The 18,395-nt window shown below is 39.0% G+C and overlaps 2 protein-coding genes across 3 annotated transcripts in view; one reads left to right on the top strand and one right to left on the bottom strand.

Moving 5' to 3' along the window:
* Positions 1 to 3,889, bottom strand: part of LOC117291223 — a 34,924-nt gene extending 31,035 nt beyond the window's left edge. The window contains exon 1 of the mRNA XM_033772834.1: positions 3,694 to 3,889. The gene's annotated coding sequence lies outside the window, so the exon portion shown is untranslated. The remainder of the gene's footprint in view (positions 1 to 3,693) is intronic.
* A 444-nt stretch (positions 3,890 to 4,333) lies between these two features.
* LOC117298376 (ADP-ribose glycohydrolase MACROD2-like) lies at positions 4,334 to 17,925 on the top strand. 2 transcript variants are annotated; one of them, XM_033781619.1, is made up of 11 exons: positions 4,334 to 4,498; positions 6,686 to 6,821; positions 8,183 to 8,320; positions 9,918 to 10,034; positions 11,263 to 11,358; positions 12,912 to 12,932; positions 13,386 to 14,069; positions 14,929 to 15,005; positions 15,434 to 15,518; positions 16,567 to 16,659; positions 17,274 to 17,925. In XM_033781619.1, the coding sequence occupies exons 1-10, from the start codon at positions 4,421 to 4,423 to the stop codon at positions 16,641 to 16,643; spliced, it is 1,509 nt and encodes a 502-aa protein (XP_033637510.1). In that variant the 5' UTR covers positions 4,334 to 4,420; the 3' UTR covers positions 16,644 to 16,659; positions 17,274 to 17,925. The 2 variants fall into 2 exon arrangements, with proteins under 2 accessions (XP_033637510.1, XP_033637500.1); XM_033781609.1 differs by lacking the exon at positions 17,274 to 17,925 and having other exon boundaries at positions 16,567 to 16,808.
* The last annotated feature ends 470 nt before the right edge of the window (positions 17,926 to 18,395 follow it).

Here is an 18,395-nt window from a genome sequence, read left to right as displayed (position 1 = left end):
TAGATCTAGTAATTACCAACGACGAATCACTAATTAGTGATGTGAAAAGTAGCAGCCCGCTTGGAAAGAGTGACCATGTCACCCTCTTCTTCAAATTGGACTGCTTTGTAACAACCGACCGGACAAAAATTAAAGAAAGATTTCTGTACAAGAAGGGTGCCTATGATATGATGAGGAACGAATTAGGAGATGTTAACTGGAAACAAGATATGTGCACCCTTGATGTCAACGAATCGTGGATATTCTTTGAGAATAAACTTAAGAATGCAATGGGAAACCACATTCCTAAAGTCAACCCTACCAAATGTGACCAAAAGCAGAAGAAATTCAAGCCATTGTGGATGAATAAAGACGTCATGCAAAAGGTGAAGAAGAAATATAATGCCTGGAAGCGTTATACTAGAACGAGAGAATACAAGTACTATGAAGAATATTGCCATATACGAAATGAAGCCACCAAAGAAGTGAGAAAAGCCAAGAAATACTACGAGAGAAATCTTGCCAATGAGACAAAAACTAACCCTAAAGCCTTCTGGAAGTATGTGAGGTCAAAAACCAAAGTCAAGTCAGGAGTGAAGGACCTACTAAAAGAAGATGGATCTTATGCACATACAGATGGTGACAAGGCAGAGATTCTGAACTCCTTCTTCGCTAGTGTGTTCACAGACGAAGATTTAAGTGATGTACCAGTTCCCGATAATATGTTTGATGGCGATAAACTTACGGATGTAGTCTTTACCGTGGAAGAAGTGGCGAAACAGTTGCAGAAACTCAACCCAACAAAATCCCCTGGACCGGATGGACTGCACCCAAAGGTACTGAAGGAAGTATGTAATGAGATAGCACATCCACTTGCCATCATCTTTAGAAAGTCAATGGATGAAGGTGAAGTTCCAAAAGGTTGGAAAGTTGCTGAAGTTACTGCCATCTTCAAAAAAGGTAGTGCTGCAGATGCTGGGAACTACAGGCCAGTCAGCCTCACTTCGATAGTATGCAAGATTATGGAGTCTATCATCAGAAACCACACTATGGCATTTATGAACAACCATAACATCATTCAGGAGGAACAACATGGATTCAGAAAGGGTCGCTCGTGTGTAACGCAACTACTCGTTCTAATGGAAATGTGGACAAAACTGCTGGAGGAAGGTGCGGATATTGATGTAGTCTACCTAGATTTCCGGAAAGCATTTGACTCTGTCCCACACCTGCGCCTCCTGAAGAAGGCCGAAGCAAATGGAATTGGTGGCAAGCTGATTCGATGGATCAAAAGTTTCTTGATTGGAAGAAAGCAACGAGTGTCTTTAAATGGTGAGAAATCAGACTGGGCCAGTGTGAGGAGTGGCATCCCCCAGGGCAGTGTTCTTGGGCCAATACTTTTCATAATATACATCAATGACCTACCAAATGTAGTTTCCAGTCTTGTAATGATGTTTGCGGACGACACCAAGATCTTCACTCCAGTCAAGGAAGAAGACGACTGTCAGAAATTACAGGAAGACCTCAACCGGTTGGGTGACTGGTCCTCAAAATGGCAGCTCAAATTCAATGTTGCTAAGTGTGGAGTACTGCACTACGGGAAAGGGGTCGACAGAGTCACTTACACCATGACAGAAGGAAACCACTCCAGAAATTTGAAAGAAATGGACGACGAAAAGGATCTTGGTGTCCTGTTTGACAAGTCACTAACTTTCAGTAAGCACATTGGAGCAATAGCAAACAAGGCGACTCGAATTCTAGGTGTAATAAAACGGACCTTTGACTACATGGATGAGGAGACTTTCAAGGCATTGTACAAGACCATGGTTCGCCCACATCTGGAGTACGCCAACAGCGTTTGGTGCCCCTACTTGAAGAGAGACATTAACAAGTTAGAAAAGGTGCAACGGAGGGCAACCAAAATTGTTCCATCTTTAAGGGATTTGCCATATGAAACAAGGCTGCTACTCCTTGATCTCCCAACACTTGCCTACAGAAGATTGCGGGGTGACCTCATTCAAGTTTTCAAAGTGATGCATGGGTTCCAGGATGTCCATCCAGATAAGCTATTTGACATGTCAAGAAATGTAAAGGGTCTAAGGGGCCATGATCTGAAGATAAACAAGGAACGTAGTACTACCAGAATTCGTCAGAACAACTTCACACAGAGAGTCTGTAATGTTTGGAACAAACTACCAGCTGCAGTTGTTCATTCTCATTCAACTAACATCTTCAAAAATGGCATTGATGAGTACCTCACCAAAAACATTGACATGTACAGTTTTGCAGGATGTTCACCACAGGATATATGGAAATATTAAGTTCATTCTCTTCTGCTCTCACATTTGACTTCGCTACTTCCATTGCATTCAGTGCTTTTGCAGTAAGTTTTGTGTGAATATGGATGGGCGTTTTATAAGGCTTCATTTAGCCTTCATTATGCAGAGCCCGAATCTACAGGTAAACAGGTAAACAGGTAAACACTACGCACCATCGGAAACCACATTTGATGTCATATTTCTGGGCAAACAAAATTGACAGTCATGTACCTTGACCATGTGAGATGCGTTACCGAGAAATGAGGAAGTTCCAGTTTTTGTTGAACCGTCTGTGAGCTGAAATTACAACCTTATTGATTTAAAACATTTCAAATGAAATTCAGCAAAGAACACTGCTTGCCATTTTTGCTCAAGTAGGTCTTTATAAGCAGCTCTTTGAAAGTCAGCCCTGAGCCCAGTTTTATAATCTTTGTTAGCACAAAAACATGAAGCATCAACAAGAATCACATAACATTAAACAAGTTACCTGCCAAATTAACATGAAGTTGACATTGTTGTGACTGGTGCCCCACTAAATTTTTGCTTAGTTCAAGAAGTATTTTCAGCTGAACAGCTTGAATCATTTTTATTGACGTACATGTGTACCAAGTGTCATGCAATTTTTGGGGGTGAGATTTAGAGCAGCCCCTTGATCAGCCCATCTGCATTGTAGGTTAGGTTTGGTTGGATTAGGTTTACTGTTTCTACAGTAACATTGTGAATGTAATACAGGTAATAATATTAACATGTTCCAAATGATACAGTTTTAAGAAGCCAGTTTGTGAAACTGCCAGGTATTAAAGGAACACGTTGTCTTGGATCGGTCGAGTTAGACTTTGAAAAGCGTTTGTAACCATTTGTGATAAAATGCATTTATCTGTCGTGTTTCGGCGCTGTTATTCAGGTATTTTCCGGTATTTCCCGGTAGTTTTCCCGATATTTTCCGGTATTTTCTGGTGTTTTCCGGTAAATAGTGACACCCGATGATTTGAAGAAAAAAAAATTTAGTTTTTGATTGTGAACAGTTTTCCTGTTATCCTACCGAAAACACATGACACCAGGATACTTGTTTGACTTGTGCCGAGTTTGCGTGGTGCCGAGTTTGCATGGTGCCGAGTTTGCAAGGTGTCGCGAAGTGTCCGCTATATTCCCTAGAACTATGCGGTTTCGTTCCGCTATGGTGTCTCCCGTACACGAGTAACCAAAATGGTGGTTGGTAAACCCATGGAGGTAGGTAAACCATAGAGTAAGCATGGTAAGGTAAGGGTTTAACAAGAGTCAGTACAGCGATCAAGTTGACTGCCACTGAAGAGTGTGTCAGTGGCGTAGAATAGGAAATGGAGGTAGAAACATTTCGAAATAAAAATAATGAGTTGTTCTTTAGAACAGTTCTCACCTCATGACCTTCCTCAGTTCCTGGGGGAGGGGGAACCGGACGAGAGCATCGACGAGGTACTGACAACCTTTAATTTATCAGCATGACATTGCTTCGCTCAAATTCGAGGGTGGTACTAAAAAGCCAACAACTGACAACTGCCGACAACAACTATGGTATACTCCAGGGGAGGTTTCTGCACAGTGTATAGGAAGATCAATGAGCTAAACGAACGCACCCATAGCACTCAAACGTGCAAGCAGTTGTCGTCAAGTGTCGTGAGTTATCGGCTTTTAGTGACCGTCACACGACGACCGAACCCCCTTTACACTTTGCATGTTCTCAAAAGCACTTTCGTAGGCTTGCTACTCCACTCTGGCCCCAGTCGCTTCGTAATTGAAGTCCCTTTATTATGAAACATCCATGGATAATCCAGCCGTACAATTATCAGTGGATAGTTTACTAAGCTTCCTAATCATACATGACAGAATATGACTAGAAAATAATACAGTAAATAATATTGGCTCAAAAATCAACATTGATTTGGAAATAAAGTGAATTGAATTGCATTGAATTGAACAACAGATTACGGCTGTAAACGAGGCTAGCAAAGATTTACGCATGCGCATTTTAATCACAACCATTAATGGGCGGTTCATCTCCAACAACGTGTACGTGAGCTAGCTAGCTGTTCTGTCTTCCTGCTTCTCTCTGTATGCTTTGTTTACGTGTGAACAGAAATCCGTAAATGTTGACCTTTCATTATCATCGCGCCTGTTTGAGAACAATTTGTGCAAATTCTCCAGTTTTTCTGCGCCTGAAGGACGTAAGAATAAGAGTACCAGTTTAAATGATCTGTTTACAATTTAATTAACTCATTGATGGCCCAGCCCCCTCCCTTTTGAGAGTCAGTGGTGATTGATAATATTATAATTATTAATAATAACAAATAATATCGTATTTACGTTTATTTCCGACACAGTGCTGCACCCTGTAGTTTTGCACAAAATTGAAATACACAACCAATCAGTGGCCTATTTATATTGAGACTGAGTGAGAGGTTTGGCTTAATTGCTGTGCCTTTAGTTTTGTGTATGATACATGTTTTTCAATGGGTACCGGTCAACTCGGTCCCAAGCCAACTCGGTCCCAGTCAACTCGGTCCCGACCCAAGTCATCTCGATCCCAAGTCAACTCCGTCCCAAGTCAACTCGGTCCCAAGACAACTCGGTCCCAAGGCAGGGAAGCTTGCACGGGCAGGAGGGAGGGCGGGGAGGTACCGCAACCCAAGTTGTATTTGAACAATATTATATTTGTTATTTATTTTCGACCAAACACTTTTTTTCCTTAATGAATAATAGTTTTCATTTTTTAGTTAGTAGATTTTGGTTTTTATTTAATTTTTAAATGTAAGCTACTTGTAAAGAAATCAAAGAGTTTGTTAATGTTTGTCAATTAATGAATTGTTGAGAGCCATACAGACTGGTTGAAAGCAAAGAGACATTTTGAAGATCTTTTTTTTTAGTTGAAATTTATTGGCCAACACAATCGGTAATTTTCAAAAGTGAATGTTGAATATAGAAACAAATGGGTTGCTTTGAAGGCATCGAATATTATACCCCGAACATTGGTGCACACTTATCCCATTTTATGTACAAAGTCAAAGGACAGTAGTTTTGTTTCCAATTCAATTATTTCCCGTCAACCATACGGACCGCGTTGACTTGGGACCGAGTTGACTTGGGACCGAGTTGACTTGGGACCGAGTTGACTTGGGACCGAGTTGACTGGGACCGAGTTGACTTGGGACCGAGTTGACTCATAAGCTTTTCAATAGGGCACCTTGGGATACCGAGTCCACCGACACCCCCCTCTTGGGTATTAGCATTAGTAAATGGTACTTCTAATAAAGAAACGTTGTGATGCCTTCAGGGGAGGAGTTGCATCAAGTCTATTAATATAAGCAGCAGCCCAGTTTGTACTTGCACTTTGTCTAGCACCAGTTGAGTTGCAGTTGTCTTCATCACCTTAGTTTCTTCAGTTTTGTTTCTCTGTTAGCACTTTCGTGTCCGATCTGCACTGCATCAACAATCAAGCACCCATCTTGGCCTTTTTATTATGTCCTCACTTAAGGATTCTGCCGAGTATCAACGTAATTTGCATAAACGTTAACGTAACCTAGCGTCTATAATTTAAATGTTCAATACATTCTAGTTGCCCGAAGTTCGTACTACTCTACTCTCTAGAGGACAGGGTCAAGAGTACTACGAGGCTCGATCGTTCCGCTATCGTCTCCACAAATGACGTTGAAACAAACCTCATAATATTATAGTTCTAGGATAAGGACAAGAGTAGGTAAGGAGTACGAGTAGATAATGCAAACCATGATAAAAAATAAACAAGCAACAAAACACATTCTCTTGTCCTGGTGAGAGGACTATAGGATAGCACAACTGCTGTAAGCCTGTATAAATGGTCACAACTATAGTGCAAGATTAAAGACACTGGACACTATTGGTGCTTGATGCTTGATGCTTTATGAATAACCACCTAGAGAGCTAACTTCTTGTCCAAGGTGTGGTATAGGGGTGCTGGTGTTGTGTGGTCGAAATTGTCAAAGACCAGTCTTCTCACTTGATTTATCTCAACATACATAAAATAACAAACCTGTGAAAACTTGAGCTCAATCGGTCGTCAAAGTTGCAAGATAAATATGAAAAAAAAAAAAACCCTTGTCCTACGAAGTTGTGTGCTTTCAGATGCTTGATTTCGAGACCCCGAAATCTAATTCTGAGGTCTTAAAATCAAATTCATGGAAAATTACTTCTTTCTCAAAAATTACGTTACTTCAGAGGGAGCCGTTTCTCACAGTATTTTATACTACCAACAGCTCCCCATTGCTCGTTACCAAGTAAAGTTTTATTGTAATAATTATTTTGAGTAATTACCAATAATGTCCACTGCCTTTCAAAATCAACAATATTAAACTTGTTTACTTTTTATAATGCAACAGAATTCAAGAAAAAGGATCGCTTTGACAATGAGTTCCCAACAAGAACCAGGGCCTTCTGACCAGGATTTTCCAATGGCGCTCCTCAAACGGTTTCAGTCATCAGGAAACCAGATGTATGCCTATCGCAAAAATAGAGGTAAGAAAAGTCGTCTCGGGAGAAGCTCACTGACAATCAAAGATCACACCAAGATCACACTATGCTAACACCCCTTACAAATTATCTGCCTTTTTATTGAATTGGAGCGCGAGTGCGAAATGCTATACACCAAACAAGGTAATATGCCTGTAGCACCTGGTGTACTACTCCATAGCAACAGCAGTTTCTCGGTACCCTGTTGTCTATGTGCAATGTTTGGGGTGTTATAAAACAAATAACTTAATTTTAATTTTATTATCTTTATTGCACAAATACATAAAAAATGACATCAGTGCAAAAGGGAAACCCCAGAACAGGAACACAGGCCCACTAAATTGGGACCCTTGTTCACACATCAAAACCCAGACAAGTGACATGCACAACTACAGGCAAACAACCAAAGGAAACAAAGAAATACTATAAAAAGTGAACCAAAATCACAACGAAGATGGAAAAACTACAATTTAAAATTGGCAACAAACTTATTTCACAAGCATGATAAAAATATACAGGACAGGAGAACCGTTCTATCGTAATTAATCATCACTGGCTGGTGAGTAGTGGCCAAGGAGGCCAGATTTCAAAAGAACATGTGAATATTAATTTGGGTTTTTACCAAAAGAACTTTTTTACCAAAAGAATGTTAGTTGGAATTACATTCCAGGAATTGTAAATGACTGATTTTGTCTTCCTCTGTGAGCCCCATCCAGTCTAATATCGCTCAGAATTTATTTTGCAAGACCAGAATCTAATGAGAAAGATTGATTCATGGAAAGATATTTACATTTGAACTTAATTTCTTAAATTATAAATAAATATGGTATGACATCAACTGATAAACGGGTCGTGAGTTTACTGGCCCTGCTCTGAAATCACTGGCCTCTGTCTGGCCTGTATAAAGTTTGAGTCCTGCAAGAAGAATCAAATAACTTCACTAAAACGTGACTTCCTAAATGAATAAAATATTCACAGGTTAGTTGTTTGTTGGAAATTAATGGATTTTATTCACTCTTTCAATAAACAACGTTTCACTTTTAATCCAATTCCAAAAAGCAAAAAGAAAAACAGATTTATGTGTTACAAACTTTAAATGGGGATCTGAAATTTGCATGTGCTCATCTGATAGCCCCCTCTTTGACTCAATTTCCTAAGGCCATATTTAAACACGTCTCCTCACCAGGTTTATATCGCACCTTTAGACATATCAGAATGGATAAACAGTCCCTGGTAATTAGCAAAATTTTAGAAACACAAAAACCAGAGTTGTTGTAGTAAAGCATCTAATCTGATCTTACTTTTTGTCACACAAGAACAAAATAACAAAAGCAATAATGTGATTATTTCTTCTGTTTTCTACAAAGAGGAGTATCTTAACAAGACGCTGGAGGAGAAAGTGAAAGAGGGGAGACGTAAACGCTCCGACATCATCAGCATCAAAGACGTACCTACATGGCCAGAGTATGCAGCCGAAAGAGAAATCTCATCTCAACCTGCAAAAAGTAATGTCCATATTATTGAGAGAAAAAAATTCTAGTAGAAAAATTCTTGAATTTGTGTAGAAATTACAACACAAGATGTAAAATACAAGATGTAAAATGTTCTCATACCTTTGTAGTCTTCAGACTGTTTGTCTGTTCAAGTGCCTTTCTGTATCTTTTGTCTCAGATATTTTCTGAGTTTTAATAATGTATTTCTCAATATTGTAACTGTCATATAATACAGCCTTTGGCCGCAATTTGATTTTAGTAACACCAATTAATATACACATAATGAATGTTTATGAGTGCAATGGTGCGAATATGTTCATGAGTTGAAAGATGGAATGTTCTATTCAACGAGGCGGAGCCGAGTTGAATGGAACATTCCAGCTTTCAACGAATGAACATATTCGCACCATTGCACGAATGAAAAACATTCATTATTTGTTTTATATAACATCCAAGTAGAACTTTGTCATTTTGATTGAAAGAAACAACTTTCAAAACAAACAATTTCAACTGTAGAAGCCGAATGCTAGTAATTTTACTATGCCTTCTTGCAGTAACACCTGCTGCGTTACCAAAGACACGCGCACGCAGTGATGTTTTTACTCAGCTTTTTCGTTCCATCCGAAAAGTACCATTGCACGCTGGCAGCGTGCCAGCGTGCAATGGTACTTTTCGGATGGAACGAAAAAGCACGGCGAGTGACTCAGCGTGCAATGGTACTTTTATTTGCTATCACGTGACGGACAATCCTCCAATCAAATGGCAAGGATCCGCTTGGGTGTTATATAATAATAAATAACCTATTAAGAATAGTACTATCTTGCCTGTCAGGAAATGCCCTGGAATGTACTATAAGGTCAATTGTTGTAAATTAAAGGGTGCACAGTCTATACTGACTGACTCTAATGATGTTTACTTTGACACATATTGTGATATAATTTTTTGTTTTTTACCCATACACTTTCCTGACGGTGTGAAAGAAATCCACATGCAGATCACTCAGGTGGGATTCGAACCCAAAACCTTTGCATTGCTAAAGCAGAAGTCAGTACCCGCTGCTAATTAATAGGATTCAAACTGCCTCTAGCCACCAGTGGCTAAGTGGTAAGACATCTGCTCTAGCAATGCCAAGGTTGTGGGTTCGAATTCCAAACTATCATCTAACAAAGGGTAATATTATACACATATTGACTGGCAACGAGGTAACTAGTATACGTCTATTCCCACGAGGGACTTTGAGTGACCAGAAGAGCAACCTAAATAGGCCCCTCTTCTGGTCACTCACAGGCCCGAGGGGGAATAGACATACACTAGTTACCGAATTATGCCAGTCAATATGTGTTTTATAACACAACTCGATCTTAAAATGTCAAATAAGAACAGAAAAAAGGAGTTTTGTAGTTGTTGTTCTTGGTTCAAGTCAGAAGAGGGCGCTGTTACCGCGGGCACTATATTCAAAGACTATTGCCCGCTCTGGTACTATTCCCGCAAAACACGTGCGCACGATCACTAGCCTATATTAGTTCATCCCACGTGACCATGTTTCAACCAACCAGAACACAGAACAAGCAAGAGGTGTGTTATAATTGTATTTATTTTGTGTACACAGAATCCAAGGGAGAGAACCTTGAGGAGAAGGTGTCCATATGGCAGGGTGATATCACGAAGCTGGATGTGGATGCTATTGTCAATGCTGCTAATAACTCACTCATGGGAGGTGGTGGAGGTTGGTATTCTAAATAATAAAGACATTTGTAAAATGCCCAATGCAGAAGCCTCTGAGCGCATAAAGAGAACAATGAATTATACAATGAGTGAAAGATAGATTACAAGTAAGCAGTTTACAAATAGGCAGCTCTAAACAAATAAGTTTGCCTTGGATCGGACGAGTTGGTCTTTGAAAAGCGTTTGAAACTGTTTGTTCTGGAATGCATATGGTTAGAAAGATATTTTATAGTAGAATATAATAATCCACACAAATCACTCGAAATTGCACGGTTTTCCTTTTATGTCGCGAACTATCATGGTCAGCCATTTTATTGAGTCAAAATTTTGACTCCACAACATGGCCAACTGTGTTTCTTCCTGACGTAAAAGGAAAACTGTACAATTTCGAGGCATGTTTGTGTGGCTGGATCATTAAATTCTACTTTCAAATTATCATTGTAACCATTTGCATTTCATAACAACCGGTTTCAAACGCTTTTCAAAGAAAAACTTGTCTGATCCAAGGCAACGCGTTCCTTTTAAACAATGTAAAGAACTGACCTGGTAAATATGCTCAGGAAGGCTTTTCCAAACAAAATCGGAGCAGCAAAAGAAGACTGAAGTAAAGCGCTAGAGGGGTTGGTGGAATGGGCAAAGCATAAAAACTGTTTGAAAGGTAGTGCAGATCTGCTCTACCAGCCAGGCTCCTAGTGGATCATACACATGCCTACATGTCCTTCTAGACTGTAACCCTGTTTCAGCCCCAGGAGTAGGTGGCAACATGCACCTTGTGACAGATTTGGGTCGATTTGATCAAATCAGTTAATGTGTGGCCCTCACCTTAAAGTGGCCGTCCGTGCCCTTGTGATGTAAGGTGATCTCCCATTAAACTGTTTTCTCTTATCTGAACAGGCGCAGAGCTCTGCCTGGGGGGGGGGTAGAAAATGTGATCAATGTTATTATTTATTTTTGTAAGCATGGGATGGGTTGGTGTGGTTATTAGTAATATCACAAAATAATGCTAAGTGTAATCCTCTAACCTTACCCTTTGAAGCAGCAAATCCTAGCAACACCTGGGTTGATAATTAAATAATAAAATGTTTTCACTCCAGAAACTAACTGGCTCTAAAGTTCACAACAGTGCCAGGCCTCCAAGGTTTTCAAGCTGTATTTGTAATGGGACTATTGTAAACCAAACTACTCTATGTAAATATTTCGTGTGGTTTAAATTACTTCAATGTGTACAGTTGATGGCGCTATACACAGAATGGCTGGGAATAAGCTTCTTCAAGAATGCAAGTTTCTCTGCGGGTGTGATACTGGAGATGCAAAAATAACGGCAGGTATGACTCTATTTCTCTCCCCTAGCCTTGGCTTTGATAGATGCTGAACATCTATTATATCATTGCGGTACCCGCTGCCAAAACATAGGATTCAATCTGCCTCTAGCTACCGGGTAATCTTGGTAGTCTAGTTGATAAGACACTACTATAGAATTGCAGGGTCATGGGTTTGAATCCCACCGGAGTAATATGCCTGTGATATTTTTTCATAGGAAGTACCGAGTACACATTGTTAACACACATCGGTGTATGGGTAAAAATGAGTAGCCTTGGATTTGTTTGTTAAGATGATCTTCCCGTCAAGGGAACTCTGCAAGCTGGTAACAGCCAATCTCACTTGTACAAACATTGGTTTAACGTGACTGATTATGAATTGCACAAATCAAGTAATAGTGATTGTACCCTGTTGTTTTGTATGAGTGAAATCTTGTTTCCTATAAACTATGGTATGCAGGAATGATACATATACGTGGGTCTGATTTCTAATTTGTTCGGGGCCTCTTGAAAAATCAGAAAAGGTGTGACTTAATAGCCCCAAAAGTCTATTAGAGACTACACCATGTGTACATTTAGGTTGGCCTCTACTGTTCTACTGTTTTCCAAGGACCAAATATCATGTGTAGATAAAGTTAAACTATTTCTGTGACGTCACTGTATTGTTGAAAGTGTAGATTATTTTTACGAATCTACACTTAAGTGTAGATTCGCAACATAATCTACAGTTGAGTGTACTTTCATTACAGTAGTTCAACTTGAAAATTACTGTCTTTCCAAAATGAAAGATAGAATGAAGTGCAACAAAACTTTAGCTAGCTGAATATATGTTATCTTTCAATTTACAAAAAACTTGTAAAACTTGATGTGTGTATCTACTTGCCAGGTAGAGTTTGTTCTTAGAGAACTGTCTTTCTTTATTCTACTACCGCGGAGTAGATTTTTCGGGTGTTTGGGAGACTTCTCAGTTCTGAAAAGAACTGTCCTGCTTTTTAACCATTACCCTCGCGGATGGTATAGACAATGGGCCTGGACTACTACTTTAGCTTATAGGAATCGTAGTTAACTGTACTACCGCGGAGTCAGTTCTTAAATTGGTCTCAATGTTTCGACCAACTTGCTCTAGTCATTGTCAGGAGACTGAAGAGGTAAGAGAAGAGTGGGCTTATTTATAGGGGTTCAGAGGATCCAGTGTAAGTCAATCAATGCTCTGATTGGTTGTGTGGTTGGCAGGCTCAGGGCTATTGTTAGGTTGCCCAGATGTGTAGTCGGGCACATTTTTGAGTAGGAGTTATTTGCTATTAATATGAGTACAACCTGTGAACCTGCAATGTCCAAAATTAACTTGCAGGCACTCTTCCAACTTTGCCATCTTGTTGGCGATCTTTAATGTCTTTGCTGTGGATACCAGTAAGAATATAACAATTATATGTAATTGGACCAAGCTCTGCGAAACTGGCTTGGATTATAAAATTGTTGATGTTAATTACATTCTTTCATCAATTAATGAAGATTTTTATTTTTCCTCCCTTTCCTTTAAACCGTGTCCCTTCAATCAGGATACCTCCTTCCAGCAAGATGTAAGTTGAATTGGTTTAAGTCATTTACACTTTCAATATTGATTGTTTTCGGATATTATTCTATCTTTCCTTTGAATATAGATCAGATATATTTGTTATATCACATTTGAGTGCCTATACTTAATTGATTAAATTCTTACTACTATGCATAATTGGTTCCATTACACAGCTTGCATTAATGGAAATATGTTTAAAGAGTGTACGATAAGTAATAACTCTTAAAATTAATCGCAATAAAAACTTACTTGGTAAGAAGTACAGCAGTTTTCGATAGTACAAAGCTTTTTGAGAATCAATTCACTTCAAATTTATTCTGAGAAATGGGAGTAAAGCGCAGACAACCTGTTTGTGTGTCTAAGCATCAAGCTTTCCTAAATTGAAGATAAAAAAAATCATAATTTCTTTCTCTCTCCAAAACCATGTTCTTGAACCTCTGAATGTGTTACCTTGCAGATGTAATTCATACTGTCGGGCCAATCGTCCGTTCATGCCCTAAAGGCGGAGTACCAGAGGATCGGGAGCAAGATCTTCAGAACTGTTACCATACATGTCTCCAGAGAGCTCATGATCACAACGTCAAGCAGAGAGAACGAGCAGAGATATGGATGAAGCAAGATGCAAGCAGCGAGGAAAAGACACAGGACAGTGTCCCAGAACAGAGACCCCAAGATGTCCCCACGGAGGAACAACCTACAAGTCCGGAGCAAAAAGAACAGCGTGCAGTATCGGAGGAGAATCAAACAGACAAAAATGATAAATCTGTGGAGAAACCGGATGATAATGCTGAGAGTTTGGGCGAGGATGGCAATGGACCAGGAAAAACAGCGAGCGTGGTTAGGGAAGAGGTTGTCGATATGAGAAAGGATTGTGTTGAAGGGGATGATAAAGGAGAAGAGGGTGTTAAAGACGAAGAGAGGAACTTAAAAGATGTGGACAAAGAGGATAAACCAGAATCTCAAAGAGAGAATGTTAAAGGAGACTCGAACTCAAAGACAGAAAGCCCAGCTGAGGCAGCAGATGAAAACAAGAGAACGGGAGAGATCAAGTCTAAAGAAGATACTCTGAAGGAAATGACAGATAAACCAGAGCCTCTGATTCAATCTATTGCCTTCCCTTGTATATCAACTGGAATTTATGGTGAGATGTGTTTTTTTTTTTTGTTTTTTTTACTCAAGCCATGTTTGTAGTAGGCATGAAGGCCAATCCATACACGTATCTAATTCAAAAGATTGGAAATACATGTATGCTAATTGTTTTTTTCAATGTGTCGCTACAAAATGTTTGGGGTTAGCATCCATTTTAAGTTTGAAAAGGGTTTGTTGGTAAAGGCAACCAATTGTTTCACATGTACATTTATGAGTTGGATGGCCGAGTGGTCAAAATCACTGGACTTTAGCTCTGGTGTTTCTGTTGTTTCTTGACTGTTTGGGTTTGAGACCTGGTCAAGACACTTAACCATTATTGCTCTTCATAGGCCTACCTTTTAAGAAAACATAATGAACGCTTTGAGACGCTCTCAGGTGTGAGAAAGCACTGTATAACAACTGCGTAGAGTTTTTGTTAAAGGCAAAGTATTTAATTGTTTTAATACTATGGTCAGTAAAACTATCTGTGTGAAATTTAATTTCGAAAGGATTTAGCGTTTTTGAGATATTGCCAAATATCCAGAGCGATTATGTCCACACAGGAAGTAAAATCCATAGTTGGAATACACAATCCGAGAAACAGTTCTCAAATTCCAATTTTGGGAGATAAAAACTTACATTTTTACACCAAACCTCATTACTTTGATGTGAAGTGATTCTCAAAATGGTTTATACTATCAAAAGCTGCTATACCGCAGTCCTAAGTAAGTTTTGATTGCCATCAGAGTGAATACCAAACATATACCTTCCCTTTAATACTCACTTGGACAAGACTCAAGTGTCTAGACTTCTTACCTGTAGAAATGTAACACTATTGACAGAATGCGTTTATGATTCCTCGTCCTTTACAGGTTATCCACAGGAGGACGCTGCTTATGTTGCATTAGACATGGTCAAGAAGTGGTTTGTTGAACATGAAAAGACAGATGTGAGTACCGACTGGAGTCTGCTTGGCTGTTTTTAGTCTTTGTTGTGTTCAAACGCACTTGCCATATAGCTAAACATGCAATGGTAGAGCACCTACATTTTCCTCTTCACATTCTTTCAGGCATCATTTCTTGAATACTTCAAAGCCATGTTTTAAAAACTCATTTGCTTTTATGCTAAAGTTATCATGATTTGTAACTATGCTCTGATAGCGCTTCAAACTTTTGTAAAATGCGCTTGATAAATATTATTTATTGTTATTATTATTCCTGCTAAGCAAGGTCCATAGTTGGCTGTGCCTTAGTGAAACAGTACAAATTGAACCAAACAACAGCAAGGCTTTCTCTTTTGATCGTGGATTCTAGAGCGACGTTTGGTGGTCGTGTGAACTTGATAAATATTTCCATTCGATTCTTTCATGTCCGACAGATTGAGAGAATCATCTTCTGCCTGTTCATGCCCAACGATGTAAGGATCTACGAGAAACTCTTGCCACTCTACTTCCCGCTCAATGGTAATGTTTCTACTTATTCAAAAACAAAATCAAAAGAATAAGCTCTTTTAAAAATGTTATAGACGCTGCGCAGTAGAACAAGTATAGAATTGCCACATGTAGCCTATTATACCATCTATGTTAAACAGGGTCCAAATTGCCAGTAGCAAGCTAGCCTGGGACTGCTTGATTTACAACCGGTCTACTCATTTTTCCAGTTTGATGATAGCCCCGCGGCTAGTGGATTAATAAATGCATCAGTAAAAATAACAATGAAATGTGAAAACAACACATTTCTTTTAAAATTAAATACTTTTGGTGACCAATTTTGATCCTGATTACACACACCCGAGCACAGAGCTCTGTGTTGCATTCCCTCTGTGAACACGAAAATCCTAGTCTTCAAAACTGTAAATAACACTATGTGGACATCTGTAAGTCCACATAGTGTTTCAGAGGTCAACGAAATCTGGCCTTGGCAATTGAAATTGAATTTAAGATGGAGGAAGTTTTTAACTAGTTATATGATTCGTCAGATCAACTGTGAGTTTAATCTGAAAAGTCACCTACACATATTATGTATTTGCCATAGTTCGGTCTGATATGCTATCAGTTTTAAGAGTGTGCAGCACTGCACTTTAAAGTTGCCAAAAAATAGTTAACGACCTGAACTTTTGACCATAGCTGAGTCTATCTTGAAGGTTATTTAGCTTTTGCGAAAGACTCTGCTACGCTAAAAAACGTCAGGCCATTAATTTTTTGTTTTTGCATTTATACCATAGGTCCTTTTGGTTGGTAAGCAGTTTGCAACATCTATTTCTTAAAGTTGTCAAAAAGTTGTGACACTTAAACAAAGCACTGACATATGTGCAAGAGTTTTCAGAGAATTTCTGACCGTTCAAAAGATGTTTGTCGGAAACGTCAGCAATGAGAAACGGGTAAATTTATAAACAAATTTCTTGACAAGAAGTTTGGAATGAATGTTCTCTTTCCCCTAAACCAAAGATGTAGAGTTTGCTTACAATGAGATGTCTTGCAATCGACTAAATTATCTTTATGAATTTGTCAGGAGAGAAATGTGAACCTAGTGACCCAGTAGAGACAGAAAACCAGGAAGACCCACCAACACCAGTAAAGAAACCTTGACAGGACTTGTACAACAGTAAGCACATCTTTTTCACTAACACTGAGTTAAAATAACGGGATGCAAGTACCGCCCTTCCATGGATAAAAAACTCAACAAATTTGGTTTCTTCAAGGAACGTTACAGAATTGGTAAGAAACAAAAATCGTGAAGATCACAGATTTACATAAAACTTACACGGTCTAATGATGATGATAGTTGGAAACATCCCTTGAAATGTTTCTGTCTGGAATGTCATATATGATGAGAAATAAATAATCTAACTTCACTCAGTGAGCGATTTATTCATTTTTAATTTGGCGTCAGTGCAATGCAAAATTTGTAATCGGTTTTTCACTATTTTCTCGTGACCCAGATGACCGATCAATCTCAAACTTCTACAGGTTTGTCACTTAATGTATATGGTGGATTACATAAAGTGCTTACACTGCCAGCAGCTGTTTTGTGAGCAAAAACCAATTCTGTAATGTTCCTTTCAATAAGATTTCAAACTTTCAAAGGCATACGATGTATGGATGTAAATACAAGTTATAACATGTCCTATCTCTGCCTCTTTTTGAACTTTCATCCCATTTTAGGGCAAAACAGTTTTTAGCTAAACTTTCTTTTTTCAAAATATAATTTTTTTTTAGTGAGGCTGTTTTGCCATGGAAGGGCCGTGTAGGGGCAATTCAAAATAGAAAGCGCACTCTACAGTTTGCCCAGGAATGGCCACTTGCACCGTGTACTGTGTGAAAAGATTTACAGTTATTGGTTGTCGCCCGTTCCACAATGTTACCTTGGTTGGTTATTGTTGGCCCATGGGCTTGTCCTGTCTTAATTTTACTGGTCCGACGCTAAAACCACTGGCCTCAGGCAAATGGTTTCAGTGTCAAATTAAAGCAATGGCCGGTGAATAATTTAAGTAAGTCCCATACTGCCCTTGTGTGATTATTTTTAAATGATGGCTTTTACTGGGTTAGCCATAGAGGGCGCTCTATATTTGGAGTCATTTGGCGTATTTGTATAAATGTGAAGGCATGGATTCTGTTAATCGTGCTTCATTAATCGTGCCAATATGCTTTACTCCCTCTAGAGGTGAAGGGAGTCCAGTGTATTGGCACTGTTTATGGTGCAGGGATTCGGTCCGATACTTCTCTGTTCTTCAATTCAAAGCCATGTTGGGAAGGGATAGCCCTTTCCTTTGATTGCTCATTTGTATCTAACTTGCATTAAAGACACTGGACACTATTGGTAATTGTCAAAGACTAGTCTTCTTACTTGGTGTATCTCAACATACACATAAAATAACAAACCCTTGAAAGTTTGAGCTCAACCGGTCGTCGAAGTTGCAAGATAAATGACAGAAAAAACACCCTTGTCACACCAAGTTGTGTGCTTTCAGATGCTTGATTTCGAGACCTCAAATTCTAAATCTGAGGTCTCGAAATCAAATTCGTGGAAAATTGTTTCTTTCTCAAAAACTACGTTACTTCAGAGGGAGCCGATTCTCACAATGTGTTATACTTTCAACAGCTCCCCATTTCTCGTTACCAAGTGAGGTTTTATGCTGATAATTATTTTGAGTAATTACCAATAGTGTCCACTGCCTTTAACTATCTGTAAATGTGACAAATGGTTCTTTTCAAATGCACAAGCTGCTGTTTGCGGGATTGTTAAGGGCAGTAGAAGTTAAATGAGTGCCTCTGCCATCAATGGCTCAATGTGCAAAGTGTTCAGATATTTCTATCAAAATACTATAAGATAAAATTTAA

This window comes from Asterias rubens, chromosome 1 (genome assembly GCF_902459465.1).
Source record: "Asterias rubens chromosome 1, eAstRub1.3, whole genome shotgun sequence".
NCBI classification, from domain to species: Eukaryota; Metazoa; Echinodermata; class Asteroidea; order Forcipulatida; family Asteriidae; genus Asterias; species Asterias rubens.
The sequence above is the reverse complement of the archived record's forward strand: the minus strand, read 5'-3'. Positions and strand labels throughout refer to the sequence as shown.

Coding starts and splice junctions, on each gene's coding strand:
- LOC117298376 (XM_033781619.1), top strand. CDS start 4,421: ATGTTGACCTTTCATTATCATCGCGCCTGTTTGAGAACAATTTGTGCA. Junction 6,822..8,182: donor TGCCTATCGCAAAAATAGAG/GTAAGAAAAGTC, acceptor TTTTCTACAAAG/AGGAGTATCTTAACAAGACG. Junction 15,006..15,433: donor TTGAACATGAAAAGACAGAT/GTGAGTACCGAC, acceptor CATGTCCGACAG/ATTGAGAGAATCATCTTCTG.